The sequence below is a fragment of the Pungitius pungitius genome, chromosome 10 (genome assembly GCF_949316345.1).
Source record: "Pungitius pungitius chromosome 10, fPunPun2.1, whole genome shotgun sequence".
Taxonomy (NCBI): domain Eukaryota; kingdom Metazoa; phylum Chordata; class Actinopteri; order Perciformes; family Gasterosteidae; genus Pungitius; species Pungitius pungitius.
The window spans coordinates 8,181,252-8,207,291 of NC_084909.1; the positions used below are offsets into that span (position 1 = coordinate 8,181,252).

At 42.7% G+C, this 26,040-nt stretch overlaps 5 protein-coding genes and 1 non-coding gene across 11 annotated transcripts; 5 read left to right on the forward strand and 1 right to left on the reverse strand.

The window, feature by feature from the left end:
• Positions 1-2,963: 2,963 nt before the first annotated feature.
• Positions 2,964-7,412, forward strand: glb1l (galactosidase, beta 1-like). The gene is made up of 16 exons (XM_037488922.2): positions 2,964-3,192; positions 3,733-3,902; positions 3,979-4,129; positions 4,359-4,419; positions 4,503-4,597; positions 4,677-4,857; positions 4,952-5,010; positions 5,092-5,213; positions 5,400-5,440; positions 5,560-5,678; positions 5,754-5,828; positions 5,914-6,003; positions 6,126-6,239; positions 6,376-6,507; positions 6,865-7,092; positions 7,176-7,412. The coding sequence occupies exons 1-16, from the start codon at positions 3,127-3,129 to the stop codon at positions 7,410-7,412; spliced, it is 1,941 nt and encodes a 646-aa protein (XP_037344819.2). The 5' UTR covers positions 2,964-3,126.
• Positions 7,413-7,789: 377 nt separating this feature from the next.
• Positions 7,790-12,555, reverse strand: ankzf1 (ankyrin repeat and zinc finger peptidyl tRNA hydrolase 1). Of its 3 annotated transcripts, none has more exons than XM_037488920.2 (16): positions 12,447-12,555; positions 12,001-12,142; positions 11,799-11,917; positions 11,596-11,698; positions 11,298-11,509; positions 11,096-11,205; positions 10,657-10,810; positions 10,035-10,257; positions 9,836-9,934; positions 9,514-9,699; positions 9,265-9,396; positions 8,852-9,146; positions 8,658-8,769; positions 8,403-8,570; positions 8,263-8,312; positions 7,790-8,185 (listed from the first exon to the last, which is right to left on the reverse strand). In XM_037488920.2, the coding sequence occupies exons 1-16, from the start codon at positions 12,447-12,449 to the stop codon at positions 8,059-8,061; spliced, it is 2,235 nt and encodes a 744-aa protein (XP_037344817.2). In that variant the 5' UTR covers positions 12,450-12,555; the 3' UTR covers positions 7,790-8,058. The 3 variants fall into 3 exon arrangements, with proteins under 3 accessions (XP_037344817.2, XP_037344818.2, XP_037344816.2); XM_037488921.2 differs by having other exon boundaries at positions 9,514-9,696; positions 11,799-11,920; XM_037488919.2 differs by having other exon boundaries at positions 11,799-11,920.
• Positions 12,556-14,665: 2,110 nt separating this feature from the next.
• On the forward strand, positions 14,666-14,738 carry trnak-uuu (transfer RNA lysine (anticodon UUU)). The gene has a single exon. It is a non-coding gene; the product is annotated as a tRNA-Lys (tRNA).
• Positions 14,739-15,128: 390 nt separating this feature from the next.
• hce2l2 (high choriolytic enzyme 2-like 2) lies at positions 15,129-16,842 on the forward strand. Its single transcript, XM_037487663.2, has 8 exons — positions 15,129-15,225; positions 15,314-15,356; positions 15,439-15,498; positions 15,605-15,760; positions 15,885-16,002; positions 16,250-16,428; positions 16,533-16,614; positions 16,704-16,842. Exons 1-8 carry the CDS (start codon positions 15,166-15,168, stop codon positions 16,840-16,842), a joined length of 837 nt encoding a protein of 278 aa, XP_037343560.2. The 5' UTR covers positions 15,129-15,165.
• Positions 16,843-17,802: 960 nt separating this feature from the next.
• Positions 17,803-19,725, forward strand: hce2l1 (high choriolytic enzyme 2-like 1). Its single transcript, XM_037487665.2, has 9 exons — positions 17,803-17,874; positions 17,971-18,022; positions 18,114-18,173; positions 18,250-18,402; positions 18,509-18,626; positions 18,751-18,929; positions 19,026-19,107; positions 19,200-19,324; positions 19,415-19,725. Exons 1-9 carry the CDS (start codon positions 17,803-17,805, stop codon positions 19,426-19,428), a joined length of 855 nt encoding a protein of 284 aa, XP_037343562.1. The 3' UTR covers positions 19,429-19,725.
• Positions 19,726-20,261: 536 nt separating this feature from the next.
• Positions 20,262-25,102, forward strand: tra2b (transformer 2 beta homolog). Of its 4 annotated transcripts, XM_062565035.1 has the most exons (9): positions 20,272-20,417; positions 21,699-21,934; positions 22,244-22,389; positions 22,568-22,730; positions 22,856-23,044; positions 23,125-23,240; positions 24,286-24,486; positions 24,609-24,679; positions 24,771-25,102. In XM_062565035.1, the coding sequence occupies exons 4-9, from the start codon at positions 22,698-22,700 to the stop codon at positions 24,779-24,781; spliced, it is 621 nt and encodes a 206-aa protein (XP_062421019.1). In that variant the 5' UTR covers positions 20,272-20,417; positions 21,699-21,934; positions 22,244-22,389; positions 22,568-22,697; the 3' UTR covers positions 24,782-25,102. The 4 variants fall into 4 exon arrangements, with proteins under 4 accessions (XP_037345016.2, XP_062421018.1, XP_062421020.1 ...); XM_037489119.2 differs by lacking the exon at positions 21,699-21,934 and having other exon boundaries at positions 20,262-20,417; XM_062565034.1 differs by having other exon boundaries at positions 20,271-21,934.
• The last annotated feature ends 938 nt before the right edge of the window (positions 25,103-26,040 follow it).

Consider the following 26,040-nt stretch of genomic DNA (forward strand, 5'->3'; position numbering starts at 1 on the left):
GCTTATGGATTGAGAGATAAACATATGACAATGCGGGAAAAGAACAGTAGAAAGACGCTTCTTCACTGCGACTAATTTGGCCTCATTAGCTTCTCCATCAGCTTTGAATGCCGGGAGCAGCTTTCACAATATGTCTCACCACAAACATTTCTCCTCAGATGCTTGCACCCCAAACACATACCACACATACCTTCCTGGAGGCTGAGGAGCGAGGCCCAGCTAACACGCTTCCCATGCTCCCCCGCACTGTCAACTTCCTGTTTGTTTATAGAGCTTCGTGTGTCAGTGCTCCCACAGTTAGATCGCATTCTGCCCCCGTTCCCATATGTGGAATAATTGCTTTAAGAAACCTGGAAAAGTATGCAGACAACCGCCCAGTTAAATCGGTTCTAAAATGCAAAACCACCATCGGGCCTTTGTCATGTTATTGTTTATGGTTTCGTTTCTCAGAACCTATTTTCTCTCAGGATCCAGAGTATCAGATTGAGCCCGGCAGTGAGTCACCGGCCATTCAGAGAGCCTGAGAAAACAGACGGGGTACATTCCTCAGTCGGTGTATCCTGAGCTCAGGACTGATATGGAGAGCGCTGGGGAATTCTGCACCACTGTCTCCCGGCATGTGACTCAACCGTGTGGATCAATGACCCTTAACTACAACACCAATCAATGAGCTCCAGTGATCGGGATCGGCAGAGACAGACACTGGCGTTTAACGGGTCAAACACCAGTGAGCACCTTGCTTTTCATCTTGCGTTGCATTGCCACCATCGCCGTAAACAACAGCCGTTCCTCATTACAAGTAAACGGTCCTTTTTAACGTGAAGATGGGCGAATAGGTGCTGCTTTGAACATGGCAGTTCCAAACAAACGTAGTTGTTCTTCTGAGAGGTTAGGGGTATGCAGGAGTGGAAGTATCTGAATACACCTGTTGCCATCCGAAACAACAAAGAGGGCTTTTCTCAGGTTTGGTGGGACGGAGGGGGGGGGGCTTCAATCTAATTACAGACTGGGCAGCTGATTTTATTGAGGTGACGCCCGACTCCAGGGTGAGTGTTTTTCTGTCTCCCATCATCACTTTAGGAACAGGCCTCTCCAAGTACCTTTCCACACTAATTAAAAGGCTGACCATAGTGCTTTCCAGGTCAAATAGGACGTTTTTACTACCATATTTAATGTAATATACAACCTGATCTTATCTCCTAGTGTCTGTGAATGCAGCAATGAGACTGTGGTGTTTTTTCGACAGCCTCAGTCCCTTCTTTAGACTTCCTGTCTTGATACAGTGCTTCACTAAGTGATGTAGTCCTGAGTGCATCATTCACTTGGGTTTTGTGGGTTTTTTTAAACATCCATTTTCCACAAGATTAGGGAGCTTCAAAGATGGGATACTAAAAAGCCAACCTTGGGCACTACCATGCTCATAACCAAATTACAGGCCCGGGTATGTCGTTCATCGTCTCATTCCCAGGACAATTAACTGCGTCTGACAGTGAGCTAATGAGCCAAAGAGCCATAGCATTTGTACTATCTGCAGTTCAGATCAGTTGTCATTAGCAGTTGTGAGCACCCAGTGCAGGAAATGAGGTCAGTGCACGGACAATCATTACTGTTGAGGGGCGGGACTGGAAAAAAAAGAGTAAACTCATCAGGAAAAGTACGGGTCTGGACGTATGACTGCAATGACAGGCCAGGAGGCCGATATGGCCTTTATTAACCCAATGAGCAAGATCAACTGTTCCTATCAGCCCCACTTCACTACCACTTAGGAGCATTCTCCAACCATAGTGTGTGATTGAAGCATCGTGCCATCATAGACAGGACATAAACAGCTTTTTTGTCTTGCTGGGAAAATGCAACAAAACATGCTTAATGTATGCCTTCAGGGCCACTTGAGAAAATGAAAAGATATACTGGTTCAGAATCCGTACTAATGAATTCAAAGGAGTAAGACGTGAATGATGCTTGTTTAAAAGCCCAATCTTCTTAAGAAACGATGTAATTGTCTCATCTCGATCAGGAACACGAGTTCTCATTAAGGTGTTAAAGCGCCATCTAGTGTTCTATAAAAGTATGCAACACTATTACACTTTTGATTGTTAGCAGAAGTCTAACTGGAAATGTTGTAAAATGACTAAACTTACATTACCATCTCAACAGAAAATGTAGAAGAGTTCTGGTACTATAGGTTCCTATGTGAGTTTTATGATGAAGGGTTGCCATTTGTCAGTCATACTAAAAACATGAAAAGAAGCAATGGTACAGCAGAGCCGTGTCAGTCCAACCATTCCTGAACGGGATGCTTTGTTATCTTGCCATGCCAAACACAAAGGAATTGCTGTAAACCTACATAATGTCTAGTATGTTGTGACAGCATTTCATCACTGGTTGGCTCTTCATTTTATAATTTTATCATTATTAAACTTGAGTTGTTGACATGTATAGATATCCAGCTTGAATCTATTTCTATTCAATGCTAAACGGAAGCAGAAGTATTAATACATCAATTAATAGAGTTTAAATTTAATACATTTCTATTCAGAAAATGAACAGTGGCATATAATAATTGAACCGTGCATTATTATTTCAGTCATTTTCAATAATTTTCAAATTATTTGCATTATTTCAAAGGGAATCAAATATTCTATGTAGGCCAATTTAAGCCACAGGTGATTTAAAAAATGAAGATCCCCTCATTATTATGAGAGAAAAAAGTGACTTAGAATGTCAGTATGTCAAAATGATGATGATTATGGTATTTTATAGCATCAGGATAGCATCTCTATCAATAAGATGGTGTCTCATAATTATGAAATGCTTTTTTTTCATCACAGTAGCAAAAATTGCCTTCCATATCTTTCTTGATTTCTGTAATTTATTACCCAAATATCATGAGGGCTACGAAACGTATGATCGTGCAGTGCAGAAAGTTAACGTGGAGGTGACATTAATGGGTTTTAGGACCCTGCGGATGGCCCATTGATACCCACGTGACAGGGCTTTACAGGCAGGATGTTGATGATGATGCTTCCCTCGGCTCTAACAGAGACGAGAAATACCAGCATAATGTGAACTGGTGATGCATTAGTTAAAGGTTTAACGTTAAGTCATCGCGGGAAGACAGCGGACATGGCTGCCGGTGTCGTACTCTTCGTTGCGGTGAACCTCGTGTATTTATCTGCCTGTGGAAACTTGGTAAGGAAGAAACTTAAACTCAACTGACGGTACATTATTTATAGATCAAGTCACTTGACTGACCACGACTCCGTAGTTCCTGGAACCTTTGATCAAAGTTTAAATAGAATCAGCTTTCCATTCCAACACTATCCAATATAAACTAATATTATGCCCTGAAGGTGATGAATATTATAACCTTACTGTATACAGTGCAGTACCCAGATATGTTAGTTTACCTAAGTACAAACAAAAATACTATAGTGTACAAGTAAAATTCTTTTTAAAAAATCGTATGTTACCACATAGCTGGATTACATTGACACGCCTCAGCTAGTCAAGCTAAGGGGCTAATTTGGAATAATTAATATACCTTATATCATGTCATGATTTATTTGTTCATCTTCCATTTATTATTAATAATGAAAATGAAAAATGAAAAATCTGCAAAGTAATGTATAAGAAAAAAGTAAAATATTGTATCTTATACATTAAAATAAAACTCCAAAGATTTCAAGAAGTCAAGAAACACCTTACTTGACACCACGTCGTCTCTTGCAGGTCTCCGGAGAAAGATCGTTCTCTATAGACTACAAAAACAACTGTTTCCTCAAAGATGGGAAGCCCTTTCAGTACATCTCAGGCAGTATCCACTACTCCAGAATCCCACAGTACTACTGGAAGGACCGTCTCGTGAAGATGTACATGACCGGACTCAACGCCATCCAAGTGTAAGTGGATACTTTGCGTATTTTTGCGTCAGGTCCGCACTTTCTTCACGGGACATTTGTTCTTCCTCCCCCACAGATATGTGCCTTGGAACTTCCATGAAGCGGTGGAGGGGGTCAACGACTTCACAGGGGACCGAGATCTGGAGCGTTTTTTGGATCTGGCCAATCAGACCGGTCTACTGGTCATTCTGCGTCCCGGACCGTACATCTGTGCCGAGTGGGAAATGGTGAGTTTGTATTAACAAAAAGAAGTTCACGATCTCATCTAAAAGCACAGCAACCCATCGTTCATCAGTAAAGTGTCTTGTATCAAAAATGAAGGCAAGATCAAATATAGTTTATAGTTTTATTTCGTACAACGAGGAAATTAACTCAAGTAGCTCAGGATAAACAATTTACCTTTTTGTAAATGGAGCTTGATTATTAAAGTGAGCAAATTTCCTGTTTCTTACCCAGGGCGGATTGCCAGCTTGGCTACTTGAGAAACCAAACATTATACTTCGCTCCGCCGACGCAGGTGAGACCTCTGCGCCTACTGCACGTGTCGTTTAGTGTTGTTAATGCTAATTTGCCGTCGATATGGGATTTCGTTTGCTTCAGATTACATGCAGGCAGTCAGCAACTGGCTCGCTGTTCTTCTTCCCAAAATGAAGCCATGGCTGTACAGCAACGGGGGCAACATCATAACCGTCCAGGTGGAGCATGAGGTGGTTCGTTCTCGTTTGTATCAGTATTATAACGTTGGTTTCAGTTATTCATCTCGTTCGGCTGCAGGTGGAGAACGAGTATGGAAGCTACTTTGCGTGTGACTACAACTACCTGCGTCACCTGCGGACTCTGTTCCGCTTCTTTTTGGGGGAGGACACCGTCATGTTCACCACTGATGGAAACACGGACAAGGAAATGAAGTGCGGGACTCTGGAGGGATTGTATGCCACAGTGGACTTTGGCACAGGTGGGTATTGTGTGAGAATGATTAACGGGATACCGGCCTGTGCTTCCTGTCATTCATAAGGAAAGTTGTAATTTCTTGCATCCCCCTCACACAGACACCGACATAGCTAAAGCCTTCCGCCGGCAAAGAGCGTTTGAACCTCGAGGGCCCCTGGTTAGTTATACATTAAGATGCCGTTATCACCGACTCCTCGAACAAAGCGTATGAAGATAAAACATTTAAATGATGTCACAGGTGAACTCGGAGTTCTACACCGGCTGGTTGGACCACTGGGGAGAGCCGCACGCTGTGGTCGACGCGCAGAAGGTCAGCGGGGTGCTACAAGAAATGCTGGTCATGGGGGCCAACGTCAACATGTACGTCTCCCCGAACACACACACCCCGAAAGCAAACTCCAAACCGGCACCTTCCTGGATCACCAACAAATGACATGAATACACAATATTGCCAGTCTTCGGTTAGGATGCATCCACCGCCTGCTTGAGGTGACGCTACTCCTACGAGGTGACAAAGTAACACGCTCTTCCCGTCTCTCTTCTCAGGTACATGTTTGAAGGAGGCACCAACTTTGGCTACTGGAACGGTAAATTTATCGGTTTTCATGATCAGTACCTCGGTAGTTCACACGACTCGCATAAAAAGATTTTAAAAAAGCTCAGCGTGTGGCGCATTTGTCCCTCTGAAACCCCCCCCCCGAAAAAGGTGCCGATCACGACACCGGGTTCCGCTCAGTAGTGACTAGTTACGATTACGACGCCCCGCTGTCTGAAGCAGGAGACCCCACAGAGAAGCTGTCGGCCATCAGAGACGTCATAAAGCAGGTAGCCTTGATGTAACTGCCCCCCCCCCACCCCCTCCCCGCTGAGGATGATGTGCTGAGTAATGTTTCCCTACAGTTTAAAGACATCCCCTCGGGCCCCATGCCACCAGCAACTCCAAAGTTTGCCTACGGCTTTGTGACCCTCAAAAAGGTAAAATAAAGTTCCGCTTCTGAAGGGCTAAAACCCGTAAAGAGCCAGAGGGTTTGTGACTGATGAAACGACGGACATTTTACAGGTTGGCAACGTCAGCGGTCTGCTGGACACGCTCTCGCCTTCTGGGCCGGTGAAATCGCAGCATCCTCTGACGTTTGAAGAGATGAAACAGGTACGGTTGGGTCCACCCAAAAAAGGGGGGGGGGGAGGGGACCAGCGCTGTGGCGGCAATAACCTTCTTGAAACGTGGAGAACTTCTAGAGGTCTGCAACCTGTCATGTCTATTGTGTTCAGTACTATGGATACATGCTTTATCGCACCACGTTGCCCCGGGACCTCTCAGAGCCAACGCCACTTATCTCTCCGCTGAATGGGGTTCATGACCGTGCATACGTGTCCGTCAATGGGGTAAGCCTTCACAATGAACTATTGTTTGTGTCACCCACACACGAGGGAAAACATCACAGGTTAAAAACCAGGCGTGTTTGTTCCTAAAATGTCAGGGTTGTTTTTTAATGTCCTGGCTCACTGAATGTGCGAACAGGTGTTCCAGGGTCTGTTGGAGAGAGACACGGTGCTGGTGTTGAACGTAACTGGACAGCAGGGAGACACCATGGACATCCTCGTTGAAAACATGGGCCGGGTGAACTTTGGGAGCCAGATCAATGACCACAAGGCAAGACAGCAAAGTCCAAACCTGTACACATCACATTTAATTTTCTTTAGGCACAAACAAAGTTCTGTGTGTCTTTTTACCCCCAAACCCATCTTCAATCAAGTTTCATATGATGGGGCCGACACAAACAATATTTATTTCATTTGTCAATTAATTTGCAGTTAAACTGCAGAGACAGATATTCATATACTTTTTCAATAGAAAAATGTAGATATTTGTAAATATTCTTCGATTGATAAATCAATAGATTTTCGGTTTTTGTGCCTCAATGATTACAAAAGTTGAAGAGTATTTCCATTGCTTGACGGTTATTGTGATTAGCCTGACCGACTGCTAAACAGAATGGATGTACTTCAGGGCCTCGTAAGTGACTTGATCCTGGGTAAAGATGTGCTGACTGACTGGCAAATCTACCCTTTGGACATTGATGGAGCCATTGCTGGAGGATGGCCTCATTCAGGCGGTCGTACGTCCTTCCCCGTCCCCCAAAGAGACCCTTCAGTTGGACCGGTCTTGTACATGGGGACCTTACAGCCCAACGGCCTGGCCCGGGACACCTTCCTCAAGCTCACCGAGTGGACAAAGGTGTTGTTTTGTTACCTCATGATTGTAGCGGAGGGGGAAGAATATACGTACCAATATCATTTTCTCTTTTTGTTTTATATCAGGGCCAAGTGTGGATTAATGGTATGAACCTGGGACGATACTGGCAGCCAAGAGGCCCTCAACAGACTCTTTATGTCCCCGGGCCCCTGCTCAGCACTACCCTTCCCAACAACATCACAGTGCTGGAGCTGGAGGGGGCCCCAGTACAGCGACGGGTTCTCTTCATGGACCGGCCTCAGTTCACTGTCAAAAGGTCCAAACAGAGCTCGCCATCGCTGCCTTCTCCAACATTCAGCTGAAGGAATGCTACATCCCAAAAAGCTGAATGACCAACCAGGAGTGGTCCACTGAACGATTTACCTGACGCGCATTATTTCAGTGGCAGTATTGTTCTTTACCACTTTAGGTTTCAGTGTATCATTCGTTGCACATTCATAATCATAACGATGCTTTGAAAGCAGCAGCCAATTAGTAATGATTTTGTCTTTATGGTTGAACATGCACTGATGCCTTTGGAAAAAAGTTACAAGGACATAACAGTCTTATGTTTTTTTTTTTAAAAGTACATTTGCTTATTTACCTTTTCCATAGTTGCTGCTATTGTAAATAAATTATACATTAGTGTTTAATACGTTTTATTTCCCCAGTTGTCTTGAGACCATCTGGTAATAAAAATACAATTTTAAATCCTTGTTTTGAGTTGAATTGAAACCAGCACATTGGCAAGACATACATCCATATTAAGACTTCATAAAGGCTCCCCAATTTCAGTTATAAATGAGGTAGCTTCCTTCAATCCACAAGAGGATTTTCTTTCATTATTCCTAGTTGTTATCAAAGGAAATCATAATCTAAAAGGTGAAGACAAAACCTTGCCTCCTGTTTCCTTTTTCTTCTCCTTTGCATTTCCCTTTGTCCATTTTGTCAAAGTCTTATTGTTGGGTGTCAGGTCAGACCTGGGGGAACGTGGGCTTTTCGATGCGCTTGGACACAGCGAGGGGTGCAGAAGGAATACTCCAGGTACTGAAAGGGGATCTTCCCGAGCAAGGACTCTCCACACATCCAGCACCTCCTGGAGACAATGAAACAAAGAGCACCTTGTATTTCTGTGTTAACAAAAAACATTATGAGTGAATGAGAGGGACTTACTTGACATTAGCTACTTGCTCTGCTAACCTCCTCTCTGCAGCCAGAGCTCTCTTTAACAAAAAAAAACAATCATTTTCAAGATCATTTAAAAAAAAAAAAACATACCCACAATATCAAAGAATAAATAGACATTTACTCACTTTTTCACGATCAGTCAGAGATGCAAACTTCTTCTTTTCCTCTTCCTCCAACTCTCGTTTCCTCTTTTCCTCTTTCTGCTCTTTTTCACGCTGTCTTTTCAAAGCTTTTTGGGCCTTTTTCTTCTCCATCTTTTTGGATTCAATCTCTGCCGTCAGGGGCCCAGGGACCTAGAGGTGCACAAGGGCAAAAACAAGACGTGTTTTCCTTGTGTTCAATGGCGTGCGTGTAACAAAAGTTAGACTGTACATTCTTACCTGTGCCTTGATGTAGTCATATTTGTCAGGATTCTCCGCCATGTATTTACGGAAGACATTCCTCGTCTCTTTGTCGGGGCAGACTACATACGGCGTCTGCCCTTTGTCGTCCCTTTAAACCAATATTTAAGAATTGATGTTTTAGCTCTGGCTGAAATTCCAACCTATATTGCACTTGGGATACATTTCCATACCTGCAAGCTGGGTCTGCCCCTTCGTCCAGGAGCAGCCTGACCACAACCTTTTGTGCAGCAGCCGAGGCAACGTGCAGCAAGGTGAAGCCCGACGAGTCGATGGGCTTGTTGAGGAGCGGCAGAGGACTCGGGGCGGCAGAGGACTCGGCGCTCTCCGCCCGCTCGGGACTCTGCGGCGCTCCTCCGGGCGCCCGAAGGAGGCCGCGCAGAGCGTCCACGTCCCCGACCTTGCAGGCCGTGAACACTTTGTCCCTCAGGCCGTACTCGAGCGACTCGCCGACAGCTTCTAGAGGCACTGAGAGACCAGTGATGCTTTTCTTAAACGTTGTATGACATGGAGGCGGCAGGCTGAAAGATTGGGTTACAGCTGCGACATGGTGAGCTAGTGAGGGGAAAAAAAAGCACACGCACACCTTCTGGTTGCTTCTTGCTCGGGGCTTTCTTCTTCCTCTTGTGCTTGGATTGGGTCTCTTCAGGGGCTTCTTCTTCTGTTGTAGCCTCGAGCACTTCTTCTTCATCGTCGCCTGCTCCCGTTTGACTCAATTCTGTCAGACGCGGATGTGAAATTTTGTTAAATCTTGCAGAACCTTCATGTGATAAATGAGCGGGGTTGTGTGATAGCTATATGGGGTATATAGGGCAACACACTGGACCCGACCTACCGTCGGTTTGCAGTTCGGATTCCTCCTCCTCCTCCTCCTTCTTCTTCTTTCTCCTCCTCCTCTTCCTGTGCCTGGGGGGATAGATTTCAAACTCCCTGAGGTTGAGCGTTCCAATTGTCAGCTCCACCATCTCCAGCTGGATGTCTCTGACTTCTTCTTCACCAGAGCTTTTGGGATCTTTATCTGCTGATATAAAAAAGCAAGAAAGTGGGCTGGAATACCAAAATTCACAGTTAATACACAACAATATTAACACCTAAGGAGAGTAAAAACATTTTTACACATAGTGTCCCGACTGTGGATGTTAACCTCGACAGCTCACCTTTGTCTTGATCTGTATCTATTGGTGTCGTGGGTTTGACAGATTTCTTCCAGGCCTTCTTGGATGGAGCGAAGACCGCAGACATGTCCGTGTCTTTCCCTGCCACGAGACATCGCGCACAGCGTATTGATTACACCCTGGCCGCGCGACGACGAGCAGATAACATGTCATTAGTCCGTGGACGCGCGTTTCAGCTCACCGTATACGTGGACGGTGGAAAGCACCTCGTGTACCCGCCGTGCCTCCCGAAAGGTCGCCCTGCGCGTGGGAAAGGGGATGGCGTGGATCCTCCCGTCTTTTTTTTCAAACGGAGCTGCGCGACCGCCGAAAAATATGCTTCTATTGTAGCTCGGGGCTCGTACAAATATGGCCGAGGCTTCCTTCAAGTGTTCAGCCCAGCTGGCCAGAAGATCCTGAATGTCCTGCAAAATGTTGTACAAGTGTTGAAAAACTTGCTCGCCTCACTTTATAGGACAAAAGTCCTATAAAGGACAAAGCAGGACAAAACTCCCGGATTACATCAGGAAATGTTACACGGTTGATTTTTTCATTTAGAAATGTATTGATTCCTAAAACTCAAATGAGCAATACGTGTTAAACGGTAAAAAAAAAATCCAGATATTTTGGTAGTTGTTTGCTGACAATATGTATGCTCACTCAAATATTTAATGAGGAATAAATAAAGGAATTAACACAGAGAAGAACCATCCTTTTTCAGAAAGCAGCTTGACAGAACATCATAGCTGAATGCGATCGTACTCTGTAAATAAAAATAAGCATACAACCACTGTGGAGGAGGAAGTGACTGAGGGGAACCTTGCCTTCACTAGCGCTCCCTCGTTGTATCGCCTCAGAGCAGCTCCAGCGGACTTGGGCGCGTGGCCGCGGTTCTGAGAGTCTCGGAGTCCTTGAGCGGTGCCCCGCTTCGCTCGCACGGTGTATCGATGGAAGGTCTTGTGCTGAAGGACTTCTTTTCTGTAATTTAACACATTGTGTCAGTTTACGGGTAACTGCAAAAAAGTGTACTCTTTATTTATTAAAGTGGTACGATACAGAAGAAAAAAATATAACAGTCAATAGTTACAGGAGATAAAGTCAGGTTTATGTGCCATTAAGTGACAGCTTATCCACAGACAACAATTCATTTTAATAAATGAGCTGGTTTTCATGTTAGTGATAAATATTCTTTTTCCACTTACAATTCCAGCCATAACATGTCATCTAAGATCCTTGTAAGCACAACAAACCAAACACACTCACCCTTGGAATACAGCGCCAGCAAAGTGGCCTCCACCTGTCATGAGAATGACCCACACCGTCTGCTGACTTATGGCTCTCAGGGACGATGCTGCTTCTTGCTCATCATCCGGCTGAGATATCACAGGAGCAGAGCATTCAACGGCAATTAGGATAAAATGTCCGTTAATGCGCACACTAAACGTTGTCCCCCGCTGAGCCTCACCTGTCCCCGAAGGATGCAGCGGTACACCGACAGAAATTGTTCGGCTGAGTTCTGAAAAACCACTTTGTTGCAATGCCGCCCGGTGAGGAAACTGCGCTCGGCTGAGCTCTCGCGGTCAGTGCCGGGGACGTTGCTGCTTGTTCCCCCGCTCTCACTGTCCGAGTCGTCTTCCTCCGAATCCGACTCAGAGCCCGAGATACTGGACATGTCTCCTGTAAAGAGAGAAGCGAGAAGATCGAACGAGCTTTGCAAACTGGGCCAGCGCTCGGGTTTGGGGTTAGCTCTCGGGTTTCCTCACCAGCTCCGGTCTTCCTTTCAAACTCCTCAGCTGTGACCGGCGGCATTCCCGAAATCTTTAGTCTCAGGTTGAAACGATGCCAGTCCAGCTTGTAGTGCTCCGTCTGCAATGTAGAAGGCGATCTTAAACGCTCGTGCACACCCAACGGATCTCATTTCATTACTGGAGCAAAGTGTGAAGTGGTGTTTGGGTTTTTTTGTCACCTGTTCCTCACGACTAACAAAAGAGCTTTTGCAGGCGGTGCAGAGCATCTTGTCGGAGACCTCTCTGACCAGGCTGGACTCCCGACGCCTGTCATCCTCTGGGGATTGCTCATCCGACTCTGCTGAGGAAGACAACTGAGATTAGCTTCATTCAGATATAAAACACAACAACAACAAGCAGAGCTACGATCCGCGCACATACGGTGTGGTGCAGGGTCGGTGTTTACAGCCGGCCTCAGGAAGGACTTGACCTCCCTCAGGCCGTTCAGAGCCTCATCGTTGGGGCACAGGTGGAAGATGGAGCGGTACTCGGCTCCTGACGTCATGTCGTGAACCGCTTTGACCTTTAAACCGAAAAAAAACGATTCGTGAGAACCAGATAAACCCACTGCAACGTGTGATCGCAGCTATGCAGTTAACAGCTTAGTCCAGCTCTTACGGAACAATTGGACCCTGTAGTGAAAGATAACGTCAACTCGGCTGATGTAACGTGAACAGAGTGCTCTTTGAACGCCACATGTGGTGGTGACTAACAGCCTTTAACAACAAACGGGGCGTTTAATACCCCTTTTTATGATATGTAATTTGATGTATTACAATTATTGTAAGATACGTTCAACTAATTTTTAAAAATAGGAAGCTACTCACCATAAAAATGTTTAAAAAAAGCAGTGCTAATGTTGTGTTACTTCGCTCGCCCCATGACACAACTACGGAAATCCAGAAGGGACCAAATTAGGAGAAGCGAGAACGAGACGTCGCACAGCGGCAGAAAGTTGTCATTTCAAAGAGCTTTCATTTTGCTTTAGGATTTCCATTTGTTATTTCTACTCCATTGAATTTGTTCAATCGTTTTTATAGTTACTTTACAGATTTCCGTTATAAATAAAAAACTAAACAATCAATTCATTACAATCCAGTAATTCTGAAATGGCCAAAACTATAAAATCAGTGCTATACTTTTGAGATGCCAATATCTTTCCTTTGTTGTTTCAATGCAGTACTTCAACTTGAAACTGATTATTTACATGCAGCGGTACTGGCTTACTTGGTAGCCATAAACATTTTATTAAATTGTATGGGTTTTGTAATATTAAGCGTGTGCAAAAGGCAGCTAAAGAAAAATAGGTTTTATGCACAGTGAAAAAAGCTTCATTAATGGAAGCTTATATAAATACACAGGGTGTTTATATATTTATATTCAAACCAAAAGGTATACTATGTATCACATATTAATAGGAGTTGTTCTGACAAAATGGATTATTATAACACAATCAAACATTTTATTAGCAGAAACAAAAAAAGACAATCATTATAAATATGAATACCAACATGCCTAATCTTATAAAACACACGTTATATCTTTGAGTCAGGGTTTGTTTTGATTTCTCTTTGACTTTTCAGCAGGTGCTTGGATCAAAGCTGTTTGCAAAGAAACAGAATGATTACATGACGTATTTTAAATCCAACTTTAGTATGCTCCAAACTCCTCTTACCAGCCATATTACGGGCCTTAATCTCTACTAGTTGCTCTTTCACCTCCCGAACTTCAGCAGCAAGGCTTTCCGCTTTTTTTTTGATGTGCTCGCACCTTTCCTGTAAGTCATTATGTTGATTTCTGAAAGACAACAAATATTTTAAAACACTCCTGGACAGGGAAACACGCTTGTTTTATTCAATTGTTCTCTTCAAGTAGGTAGCAGCTGAGCACATGAACCTTTCCACAGAGTCCTGTCCATTCAGTTGTTCAGAAAGATGCTTTTCCTCTTGCAGAAGACGACCCAGTTTCACCAACTCATCGACAACGTCACCTTTTTCAATCATCAGATTCACCCTCCGTACAGTTTCTGCTCTACTGCAAATGGGAACAACGTCAATTGAACCAAGTCACAACTGAATGACACAACAGTCTAGTCAACCTAAAGTGAGAAAAAGGCACTCACTTATACAACACTCGATTAACAGATTCAATAATCAGGTTTAGAGATCTGCAACTCATCTTGACATGTTGATAAGTCTTAACATGATTGCTGAAGCACAGTTTTGATTGATGGCTGCTATCCTCGAGCCAATGGGCCCTGGTCCTCTCACTGGCTTCTACCCAACTTTATCCAAAGAATGCGTGACTGTGGCATTCATTTGTTGGATTTTTTGGCTTCTATGTTGTCAAGCAAAGTTCTTTCTCATACCGATGGTTGCTCAAAATGTGAAACATATTAAACCTGGCTTCAGCCTTGGGCCAAACCGAGTGAACACAGAATACAAGTAAACCAAATCAACGTCAAATACTTGGACTATAACTAACGTTACCATCGAATCATCTCTTCTTCAGTGGAAAGTCTCTTTCGCTTGATCTCGGCCAGCATGCGGTTGTTTTCTTGGATCTCAAGCTGCAGCCGTTTGATCTGCTCCTGCAATGAAATGAGGCGAGAATACAAACGTGTTCCTTTCCCTAGAAAGACGTGAAAAACGCGGACACGGGCGCTAGTTTTTGTCAAAATGCCAAAGCAAATCCAAAACAAGAAAGTCATTTTCGTGATCATTTATTCGTTTTAAATTAACGTGTGTCGCTGTGTCCGCCGACATCAACGTTTGTAAATTTAGCAAACGATAAGTTTTCTAACGATACGTTTGCTAACTTTGCTTGTTTTTGTCGGTATTTGCATTTTAAGCCGCTAGCACCAGCGCCAACCTACCGTAGAATCGTGGTGTGACTGAAATGTGTCACCGGAAAAAGCGGCCATGGTGTTAAGGTAGTAAAACGTTTTCTAAAATCCCTGCTAATATTTATACCCATTTCTTTCATAGTCGAACCACGTTCCTGTTGTAAGAGGAATATATAGCTCACTTCCCGCCACATTGTCAGAGCCCGGATAGCTCAGTCGGTAGAGCATCAGACTTTTAATCTGAGGGTCCAGGGTTCAAGTCCCTGTTCGGGCGGTATGTCTTTTTCCTGTTTTTTCAATATGACTTGTTAACAATATTGTGTTACTAACAAGTGTGAGTAATTTATCATCTGAAATGAGCAACAAAACAGCTCTCCTGGTAGATGTCAAGACACCTAAAGCCTAAAATTGCCCTAAACCCTGTGCCAGACATTAAAACATTTAATTTTAAGATAGTCATTGAAGTGGGGCTGTCATTATCCACAGTGAAACCTTGCATTATCTTGCTGTTGGAGTCGTTGTTTATGAAAGAATCAATCTAATACAGGGATCAAACTCACTCACAAACAAATAACAGTAACCTGGTAATTTACCTGATATAATCATGGGTATTACCTCTGGACAGTGATCGGGAACACCTATAAAGCGTAGGCGTTTGTGCAAGTAAAATGGCAACACTGAAGCGGATCTGACTGGCAAATATGGAGCAGATTATCCTCTTGTGCCTGGTTTTCACCATTCTATCGGCTGTACATGCTCAGGTAAATATGCACTGGATTGGGCCGGGATTTTAACAAGTTTAACGGGTAACTGCAACAGAATTGCTAACTTTGCTCTTTTTTTCTGCAGAAATTTTTTTTCAGCCCGAATTGGGATCCAATTGGCTATAAAGGTAAATTTGGATTGGATCTAAATGTTTGTGTGAGACAGCAGTAAAAACGCACTTGCAGACTTCTTTTCTTTTCTTTTTTTAGAACGGGAAGAGCCTGATAAGACAGCAATGGATGACATCATTAAAACTAATGAGTTTCAAGGTAAGTTTCACACAACAACAAGTTTACTTAAATTCCTTTGGAATCCGCACGACAAATGACCTCCAGTTGCCACGTATTATTTAATATTCACTGACATACGTCTCAGCTTCTCAGATCATAGACGGCACTACCAGTCTCAGAGAGGGGGACATTGCTGTCTCCTCTGGAAGGCGCTCCAAAGTCTGCTTTGCTCGTAGCTGCCTCTGGTCTAAGTCAGTGGATGGACACGTCTATGTTGCTTACAGGATCTCACCTGAATACTGTATGTTGGTTTACTTTTATTAGTGTAAATCAATGTAACACGATTCTTAAGAATTCACTAAGTTGGGGTTTGCTGTTTTCTAAAAATGTCTGTTATTAACCACTCTGTTTACACAAATGTTCAGCTGAAATGGAGACAAAGCTCATAAAGAAAGGGATGGAAAATGTAGAGAAAGGTACCTGCGTGCGCTTTGTTCCCTGGACTCACCAAAGAGACTACGTCGACATCCAGCCAAAGTCCGGGTGAGATTCTTTGCTTGTAGAGCTTGATCCCTGCAGTCTTTGTTCTGAAAACGTTTTGCGTGGAGGAGATGTGAAAATGCTGCAGCTTCTAGAAACACCAGTTGAATTCAAATGGAGAGACTTTGAATTATTATTTCAAATGAACTATCCTGCTCGACGGTACAGCACTGAACTCATCCTTAAAGTTGATGTAATGATATGTGCTGTGTGTGTGTGTGTGTCTGTGTGTGGGTGTGTGTTCATCCAGCTGTTGGTCCTTCCTTGGTGCGCGCGGTGGAAGACAGACCGTGTCTCTCCAGAGTCCCGGCTGCCTCCGTGTTGGAGTCGTCTCCCATGAATTCATGCATGCCCTGGGCTTTGTGCATGAGCAATCTCGCTTTGACCGGGACAACTATGTCACCATCAAGTGGCCAAACATTTGGAGGGGTAATCTCTTTGTATATATGAATACGAAGAAGCAAAAGATGTGAAATCAACAACAAAATGTATCCAAGTGATATGAATATGAAATGTTTTCCAACTTCCAACAGATCGGTTAAGAAACTTTGAGAAATTCAAGACAGAGAGTCTGGATCTACCATACGACTACAGCTCAATCATGCACTTTGGGATGTAAGTAACACCTGTATGTAGATCCCTCAATAAGATATTATACTATGGTCTATGTATTATTATGTGACACATCTGATCTGTATGTTCAGGTACGCATACTCTCAGGGCGGGGAACCAACCATCATTCCAAAGAACAGCCAGAACAGCAATACCATTCGGCTGGGCCAGGCATCCATCCTCAGCCACATTGACACAATGAAAATCAACAAGCTTTATAAATGCGGTTAGTGACAAACATCCCTAACTAACCTCAGGAAACCGAATTTGAGAAATGGCCATATGATGCCGACCTCGTCACTTTTTTCTGACCCTCTGTCCATAGATACCATGGATGACAACTAACTAATCTGAACTGGGAGGAAACCTGGAATTTGCTGAAAGGCTAATGAGATAAAAAAAGATGTGAAATTAAGAATTTCAATAAAGATTATTTCAAGAGCTCAGCTTTGTATCAGAATTTTCCCTGTGTGCATGCGACCGTGTGCGTTTACACACGACATGAGAAAGGAGGTGTGAAGAAGACTGGAAAATTTTTTACCTGGATTAGTGGGTTTGCCGAAAAACAAATGTATCCATACCTGAAACCATGCACCATTAACTCCCATACAGACATAAAACTATAGCGTTCTGCAGTGATGTAGGCAAGGTTTCATGAACGTCTATCCAACATTCCCCTTCAAATTTGCCCCTTAATGAAAATAAAAACACTTTTCCGAGATGGATATGGATTTGTTTTTATATATTTACCTATGGGACAAAATTATTGTTTATCATAGTTTATCGCAAAATCACTAGTTGCTGATACAGTCAGACTCAAATTGTTGGTCTGTTGGACTGGGTGGATAGTTATTCTCATGATAGCAACTGCTGAGTTGTAGCACGTCCAAAGGCAAAACACCTTCAAAGTATCTTCATTTATGAAAGTGCTGAATCGTACATTCACTAAGTACAGCGTACAAGTCAAGGTCAGCATCAGGACCACCTGTTAAGGATCAGCAGGGGACTTGAGTAAATTACACACACTGGATGATAAGGGGTCTTAATCATGCTTCATTGCAGAGCATGCGCCCCAATCAGTTGAGAGCAGGAGGAGAAGTGCTTATAAACTGTAGATTCAGTGGAGGGGAGGAATTCATTTAGCTCTGAAGGCTGCAGAGGAAAACTGGTACACCAGTCTGAAACACAATAATGCACTCTGCCATGATGCTTCTGGGTGTTTTGTTTGGCTTGCTGACCCAGGCGTGCACTCTACCCATCAAGGTCCGTATCAAGTAGAAATATTTTCGCGCAAAAGCCCATTTTAACCTCATCCTGCTTTGCAAACTAAGTGTATCACGATGCACCTTTGTATTACAGAATTCTACTGGAGTGCACGAGGGAAAAGTGAGATCGAAAAGGAAATACTCAGGTGGGCTCTTTTGAAAACGTTTAACATACACTTCTTTATAAATTTAAATAATGATAATCTACATACTAGATCTGTCTGTTTATGTCTTCAGATGAAATGCCGGACCGCGATGAAATGAACACAATGGATCAAATCCTGGACGTCAACCGGAGTAAGTAAGTTGTGAATTAGGTGAAAGTTGCTAAACACACCGTGGGCTGATTCAATGCTATTTCTTCCCCCATCAGGATTGCGAGGCCCCCGAGGACTTACCTTCAAAGAGGGAGATATTGCGAGCTCATATCCGCGGAGTGCCATAACTTGCCCAGACAACGCCTGTATGTGGCAAAAATCAGTTGATGGATTTGTTTATGTCCCCTTCATGCTCTCTCCACTATATGGTATGAATACACAGATTGAAGAAAAGTGTTGAAAATGCATTGGGAGTTTACATATTTCTCAAACTCAAATTTCCTTTTTGGGTTGTTTTCTTTTTTTTTGCGTTAGATGATATGGACAGAATCACCATAGAAACTGGGATGCAAGACATCGCCTCAGGAACGTGTATTAAATTCATTCCACGCACTCACGAAGCCAACTTCCTGGATATTCAGCCTCGATATGGGTGAGCATGACTGCCAAAGGTATCTTTTTAAACCTCTTGAAATTGCCTGTGTGTGTGTGTGTGTGAGATTCTCACGTGGTGATTGTGTGATGACGATGTGTTTTCCTGATTATCTACCCCAAAGCTGTTGGTCGTTTCTGGGGCAGACCGGAGGCAGCCAGGTCCTGTCCCTGCAGACACCCGGGTGCATGTGGTCAGGAGTGGCCTCGCACGAGTTAATGCACGCCCTGGGCTTTGTCCACGAGCAGTCTCGCTCGGACCGGGACCAGTATGTCTCCATTGTGTGGAGAAACATCATGCCAGGTCCGGGTGAACGATGAACAACATTTTGTTTGTACATCCAGAAAGCCTTCTTTTTACCTAGTTGGTGCTTATCTTCACATCTTTTTTTGTTTGCAGACCAAATTCATAACTTCAGGAAACATGTGACGAATAACCTCAACACTCCGTATGACTACAATTCTGTCATGCATTATGGAAGGTGAGCTGCTCTTTGAGGCAACATCTTTATTGGTTATTGCACATTTTCCGAGAGCATCACAATACCATATAATTTATTTATCCTACATACAGATATGCATTCTCTGAAGATGGCGGACCAACAATAATCCCCAGACCAGATCCTTACATTCCCATTGGCCAGCGAGATGGACCCAGTAGTCTAGATCTTCATAAAATAAATGTCCTATATAACTGTGGTAGGTGAACTTACACATATTCTGACTAAAAGAAAAAAATGGTTTTATTCAAAATGATTGATTGCATTTTCTCTCAAATCCCCACTACAGGTGTCAATAATTAACGGACGGATGACGTGGTTTACAATAACTTCTTGTGTTGAGTATGGTCAGATTGGTGTAAAGCAATTTTGTCTTTCCATAATTTACCTATTATCACTCTGGTCTGTATTTATACAGACAATCTACTAATCTGTGCTTAAGATAGGGATGAATAAAATAAGCAAGTAAGAAACCAGCGTGATTTTAAAATGCCTCCTGCTGCCAATTGGATCACTGCAACTTATCGTTGAATCGGCTTGTTTCATTTTTGCCTCCTTCTCTGCTTCTCCTCATTTAAAATAAAGGAAGTGCAACTTTAATGGAGTAAGTCTTGTGCATCATTCTTTACATCAATGGGATGTCTGGTGTTGCTTTCAGGTGGAACATATACAGTATGGGTACTGAATTTCTGTCTGACAAGAGTTTACCCTTTATGTTAAAATCTGCAGTGTAAACATATATAATTGTTTTACCTTACCTACTGCACTAAACTTTATTCAAAGAGTCCAAACTAATTACATTAAACACGATACATTTTATTTTCATCATATTCTTATTCCTATTTTTAAATTGTATTTAATTCAACAAGACCTTAAATAACTTGTTTCCGTAATACATTGCTATGAAGAGAATACAAAAAACATGGAGTAAAATGTTATTCTTAGTTAGTTTATGTGATGAATATATGCAATCCAGATCAAACATGCAATAGGTAGCGAACTCTTTAAGACTAAAACCAGTTAAATAAACTACTAGAGTGCATTCATAAAGAAAGTAGCATAATTGCTTATCATAGTCATGTTCCGGCTGAATTGAAACCGTCGCGTGTTGCCAGGGTGATGGGGGGCTTTTAAGTGTGCACAAGTTGCAGCATACGCGTACACGCGCGCAGACGCACGCACGCACAGGCTGTTGTAGCTAGCTGGTTAGCGCCGCAGCGTAAAAACCTGACTTTGTATTATATCCAGTGGCACAAAAAATGAGCGATAACGGCAAAGCTTACGGCGAGCGGGTACGTATGTGAAGGCTTTATACTGTTTTAATCGAGCTAGCGGCATTATTCCGTAATAAACCAATTAAAAGGTGGCATTACCGTTACGTTAACAGTCTTCACATTGTGCTTAGCTGCTAACCTTAGCTAGCTATCTCAACTCTCCGGCGTTATACGGATTTTTCTTTATTTTATCGAACACAATCCTGTTCATCATACTTTATTCATTAATGGTCGATGTCTCGACCAGGGCAAGCCACGCTAACGTTACGGTAACGTCGCTAATTATTCCTTAGCTCAGCTAGCTGGCGCTCGGTCAACGACTAGGCCGCAGGCGCGTGCCGTTAACGAGCCAAACCCACTGGTTCTATGAACCGCGGGGTGAATGCTCATGGATACAAATCATTTGAAACATCATAGTCGACATTGGCCGACATAACGTTGGTAAATGACGGTTATGTAAGCGGTCAGGCGTATGAGCTATATGTTCACGTGTAGGTATAGTGGATGGCTAGCGTTGATTTTACGGTAACGTCGAGGAATACCGTTTTATGTCGCTGTAGTTTCTCGACCATTTGAAACAAACGACCTCAAGATGTCTTCCTATTTGTTTGTGTCCCCTCACACGTTCAGCCCTCGTGTTCACGTTACGTTGCAATTGTCTTACTCCCCCAAGTCAATGTTTTAGTAAAAGTAAATGCTCATTACAAGGTCACAATGTGTAAATATTTTGCCACCACGTTTGACCGGAGCGGAGTCTCTTATATAAAATATCTGTATACTCTGTTACTATCGAGATGTTGTGTCTGTGCTGATGTTGAAGAGAAGGATCTTGAGGTCGTTAAGGCTCACTTCAGTCGGTTTATTTAGTTCAGTAGGTATTTTACACATTAAGTGGTTTGATTTACACTTGGGTGCCCGAGAGGCCTTCTAACTTACTTTATCTGTACAGGTTTCATTGAAAATGGCACACAGTATATTTATTGCAAAATTACTCAAGTAAGAAAATAATGAAGTAATCCTATTTAATATTATTCTACAGGACAGTGTGGGTTCTGTTTCCCCGTAATTGACAAAAAACACACAACAAAGATGCCTCTTAAAGGTTCTAAATGAAAGTAGCATGTCAGCAAATATATAACCACTGAATGTGAAATATTTATTGATCTTTAAATTCAAATATTGTATTGTGGTGTCTTAAACATGTTCATGCATGTCATGAGATATAATAAAATAAAAGTTGAATGAGGGTGCTATTTTAATTGTAGTCATATATTCTTCATCCTTTTCTTTTTCATAAAGGTTAAGAAGAAAGTGCGGAAGAAGTCCACTTAATTTTCAATAATATGAACCTCAGATGTGTGAAGCTGAATTGTTGCATGCTAAAACATGACGAGGGAAGAAGTTTGGGCAGTGTGTGAGATGGGGGAAGTAAGAAGAAGTAAAACAATTGAAGAAAGAAGAATAATGTGAAGTAATGAAGTTACAGAAATGAAGTTGGTAATCTGGATAAGGCCGCAGCGCTAAGTAATTTTCTGGTCTGTTTGTCAAATGCGTGCATGTTCTTGTTATGAATACAACAAACAGTTTAAATAATTGCCATTTTTACACCACTGACAAATTCCTGTTATTTCATCATGTTGCCAATATAATTATATTGATTAATGTAATCCTGTTATCATATATGGCAACAAAATATAATTTACCTTTTATTCCTAATCCACTATCTATTTTCTCAACATTTCACAGGATAGTCTTAATTACTACATAGAATTATTTTGGCAAAATTCTCATTTTGTCCTCTTGTTGATGCTGATAAGTTGTGTTGGTGTGTGTGGTTCGTTCAGGAGTCTCGCTCCGCATCCAGGAGTGTGAGTCCCCGGGCCTCGGGGAAGTCGGCAAGCCGCTCCCCAGCCCGGTCACCTGCCCGTTCAAAGGAAGGCTCCCGCCACTCCCCCTCTAAATCTCGATCAGGGTCCAGGTCCAAATCGGGGTGAGACTTTTTTTGTTTTTTTTGTTACCCACATGAATCTTTAACGCCAATGTGTGTGTGTGTGCGTGGATCGACAGAGATATATGCATGTGTATCTGTCTTGTGGAGCACCTGTAGAGAAATTAAATATGAAGAACCACATATTTAGAATGAATGTTGGACTTGATTCTTTGCATAGATCTCACTCTCATCGTGGCTCACGGAGGCACTACAGCAGATCGCGCTCCCGCTCAAGGTCCTATCGCCGCCGATCTCACAGTAGGTCCTACAGTGGAGAGCGCCGGCGCAGGAGTCACAGTCGCTCACCGATGTCCAACCGCCGCAGGCACATCGGCAATCGCGTAAGTGTGGAAGTCTGCTCTGCGCTACAGGCCATGACTATATTGATCTTGGATCTTAAAACACTTCCATGACGTAAAGATAGAAAATCAACTACATTTTAAATCTTTATTTTTTTATATTGCAGGCTAACCCAGACCCAAACGGCTGCGTGGGAGTTTTTGGCCTCAGCTTGTACACCACAGAGAGGGATCTGAGGGATGTTTTCTCTAAATACGGCCCTCTGGCGGATGTTTCCATTGTGTATGACCAGCAGTCAAGGCGCTCCAGGGGCTTTGCTTTTGTCTACTTCGAGAACAACGGTGACGCTAAAGAGGTACAAGAACCCCCAAGTCTCCTATCAGATCTACTGCTGGAACATTTCTGGGTCTAAAGAGGTCATTTGTTCACTGGCAGGCAAAGGACCGAGCCAATGGTATGGAGCTGGATGGCCGTAGGATTCGGGTGGACTTCTCCATTACAAAAAGACCTCACACCCCGACGCCTGGAATCTACATGGGTCGGCCCACATAGTAAGGCTTCTTTTTGTTTGTGTCAATTTAGATTTTGATGTAAAAATTATTGCTTGTATTTTTATGCTTTCTATATTTTCTTATATATTTTCAAAGATAGCCCATTCAGTATTTACAGAAATATGAAGAATATTGTAAAAGTAACACCACATTATGTGAAACAAAGAGATTTATTAATGTATGACACAAAAAAGTTTATCAATTAGTGTTAAAGGATAAATAAAATGGACCACTGACCAGTGAAATCTAAATATACACCGTTTTGATGGAGCCGCTGATTTGTTCTGCCTATAATTCCATAACGATGCACCAACCAAATATTTATAAATGCTAGGAGCCAATATACTTTTATTTATTGAATCAATCCAGCTGTGTTTATTTTAAATTGCCTCAACTGAAGTGACACATTTAGCAGGATATATTCTGTTGTGTTGTATCTAGGGCTGTCCCGATATCAAATTTGTGTTGTGTGGTTATTGCACCAACATTATATGCGAGATTATTGCAATATTCAGACCATTTTATGTCACTGATAAAAGAATGACAATATAATAGCATAGTAATACTATAATAAGTATGCTCTTTCAAAAAACAAAACTATTTATTCGTCAGAATAGTTGGAAATTAGAATTGGTATGTGAAAACAGATAACTTAAATAAAACAAAAGATCTAGTACCGAACTTGGTGCGACGCGGCCGGGTTCGGGAAAATGTGTCTAGTGGTAAAGCACGCCGCAACAGCCGGGGAGGTTTGACCTGGGGGCTTCGCCCTCCGGCAGGGCCTAAGCCCCGCCTCCAACAAAGAAAGCAGACAAGAGGGAAGCGCAATCAATTAAAATGTTGTTAACGTTCATTTATATGTAAAATGAATATTGCACTCCCTTTCCTATGTTGTGCGATAAGTCAATATATTGCATGCCACGACACGCTGAGCTGTGTCAATGTTTTGGTCAGAGGAGAGTAAAAATGTTAATATTGAATGGCTAAATAGAACTGTAAGTGTGCGTAAGCTGGAAAGCTAATCTTTGTATTGTCTTCTGTTTAGTGGAGGCGGTGGCGGCGGCGGCGGCAGCAGCAGCGGCGGCGGCGGCGGAGGTGGTGGCAGCGGCGGCGGTGGAAGTGGACCAAGTGGTCCTCGCCGCAATTCTCGTGACTACGACCGTGGATATGACCGCGGATACGATCGTGGATACGACAGAAGCGGCTATGAGCGCTATGACGACAGGGACCACTACAGATCATACAGGTGACTACCTCAAACTTCTTTAAAGGTCGTCGTTCAGATTAACAATAAGAAATCAAAGTCTTTTTTTTTTTTTTTGTTCCTCGAAACCCCCTTTTTAAAAGTTCATTTTTTTCTATTTTCAGAAGGCGATCTCCGTCCCCATACTACAGAGGGGCATACAGGTCTCGGTCCAGATCGCGGTCGTATTCTCCACGTGAGTCCTTTTTGTAGTATATTGCCCGCTCTTTTATTGAGGCAGTAAACGTATTGCAATGGGTTTGATCCCTCTTTTTTTGGTTTCACAGGTCGCTATTGAACATTGCTGTCAAGCCCCTCCAACTCCCACACAGGAAGTTTTCTGAATGGAATGATTGGTCTAAGAGTAGCTCTACTTAAGGTGATCTCCATACTTCTGTTGTCTAAGGTAAATGACGAGTCAACGTATGCTGGGATCAGTTTTAAAGCCGTGTCATTTGTCATGACTAAGTTGTCCCCTGGTGTCTTTTCATTTTAAATGTATCGGCAACAACTGCCAATAAAAATATATTAATGATTTTATTAATGTATTTTTTTTGTATGCACGATTGAGTGAGCGTTCATCTTTGAATAGATTAAAAGGAAGCTTTTTTTCACTATGGCTCATGTCCTTTCTTCCAGCTTTTCTACATTTGAACCATTTTTTGCTGTTGTGGTACAAACACACAACGCTTTTATCCTGGTCCATTGCTTTTGTGCGGATTTCCGCAGCATTTTAGTTCTCAACTTCACTGATAAAATTCCCTAAACCTCCTCTAGCGCCCGTGATTGGGCGACACCCGTCCTCAAATGCTGGCCTCGTTTTGATGTCAGCTACACACCTGTAAGGTTTTACGACGGTCGTGCTGTCAGTGTTGGCGAGATATGTCCTCAGGTGGAAAGAAATAAGGCACTTGGCAAAGTAATCCAAACTGCTTCAGGGGTTGTTTCCGCCTCCAGAGCCACGACACTTTGTTTCTGTCGCTGCTGGTAACCATTTTAACTTTAGCGTATTTATATGGCCCCCAGTTGATCTAATTAGACGACTAAAAATTCCCTGAGCCTGTTTCCATGTCTTTGAATCGTTGCCAAAATGTGCGATTCACTCACTAATTTAGTCACTTTTTGACTTTAAATTTTTTTTAAAGTACGAGATGATCTAGAAGTCAATTCTGCTGAACCAGGTTAATTTCCCCAAAGTGTTAGTTACCTGAAGCTGGATCTGCCATATGTCACCTGCTCACACCTTCCCCTACTGGTCACATGGGAGAACATGAGAAACTGCATGAGTGGTTGATGTGCCTATTTGAATGAATCCTGTTCACAAAGTTAAATGATTTAAAGGAATGCAGATCTCTTTAGTTTCAATTGAACATTTAGAAATATTCTGAAATTTTGCCCTCCATCCTGCTACAATAGAGGTGATTTTTTTTTTTTTTTGTCCCCACATCCCTCACCGCAAACTAACCAGCTAATGCTGATACCTTTTAACAATTGTATTGTTAATGCTATCGTGTAGTACAGGCACTGAATTGCTACAATTAACCATTTGTTTGTAAT

Bases quoted from the DNA above. Each gene is read 5' to 3' on its own strand.
- glb1l (XM_037488922.2), top strand. From the start codon at position 3,127: ATGGCTGCCGGTGTCGTACTCTTCGTTGCGGTGAACCTCGTGTATTTA. The intron at 4,598-4,676 runs GTGGAGCATGAG...GTTCGGCTGCAG, and splicing joins GCAACATCATAACCGTCCAG to GTGGAGAACGAGTATGGAAG. The intron at 6,508-6,864 runs GCAAGACAGCAA...GATGTACTTCAG, and splicing joins GCCAGATCAATGACCACAAG to GGCCTCGTAAGTGACTTGAT.
- ankzf1 (XM_037488919.2), bottom strand. The intron at 9,397-9,513 runs GTAGGTCGGGTC...CGCGTCTGACAG, and splicing joins ATCCGAACTGCAAACCGACG to AATTGAGTCAAACGGGAGCA. The intron at 9,147-9,264 runs GTGTGCGTGTGC...CTGGTCTCTCAG, and splicing joins GAGCAAGAAGCAACCAGAAG to TGCCTCTAGAAGCTGTCGGC.
- hce2l2 (XM_037487663.2), top strand. From the start codon at position 15,166: ATGGAGCAGATTATCCTCTTGTGCCTGGTTTTCACCATTCTATCGGCT. The intron at 15,357-15,438 runs GTAAATTTGGAT...TTCTTTTTTTAG, and splicing joins GGATCCAATTGGCTATAAAG to AACGGGAAGAGCCTGATAAG. The intron at 16,615-16,703 runs GTAAGTAACACC...CTGTATGTTCAG, and splicing joins TCAATCATGCACTTTGGGAT to GTACGCATACTCTCAGGGCG.
- hce2l1 (XM_037487665.2), top strand. From the start codon at position 17,803: ATGCACTCTGCCATGATGCTTCTGGGTGTTTTGTTTGGCTTGCTGACC. The intron at 18,930-19,025 runs GTCCGGGTGAAC...TTTTGTTTGCAG, and splicing joins GTGGAGAAACATCATGCCAG to ACCAAATTCATAACTTCAGG. The intron at 19,108-19,199 runs GTGAGCTGCTCT...TCCTACATACAG, and splicing joins TCTGTCATGCATTATGGAAG to ATATGCATTCTCTGAAGATG.
- tra2b (XM_037489119.2), top strand. From the start codon at position 20,385: ATGAGCGATAACGGCAAAGCTTACGGCGAGCGG. The intron at 22,390-22,567 runs GTGAGACTTTTT...TTCTTTGCATAG, and splicing joins GGGTCCAGGTCCAAATCGGG to ATCTCACTCTCATCGTGGCT. The intron at 23,241-24,285 runs GTAAGGCTTCTT...TCTTCTGTTTAG, and splicing joins TACATGGGTCGGCCCACATA to TGGAGGCGGTGGCGGCGGCG.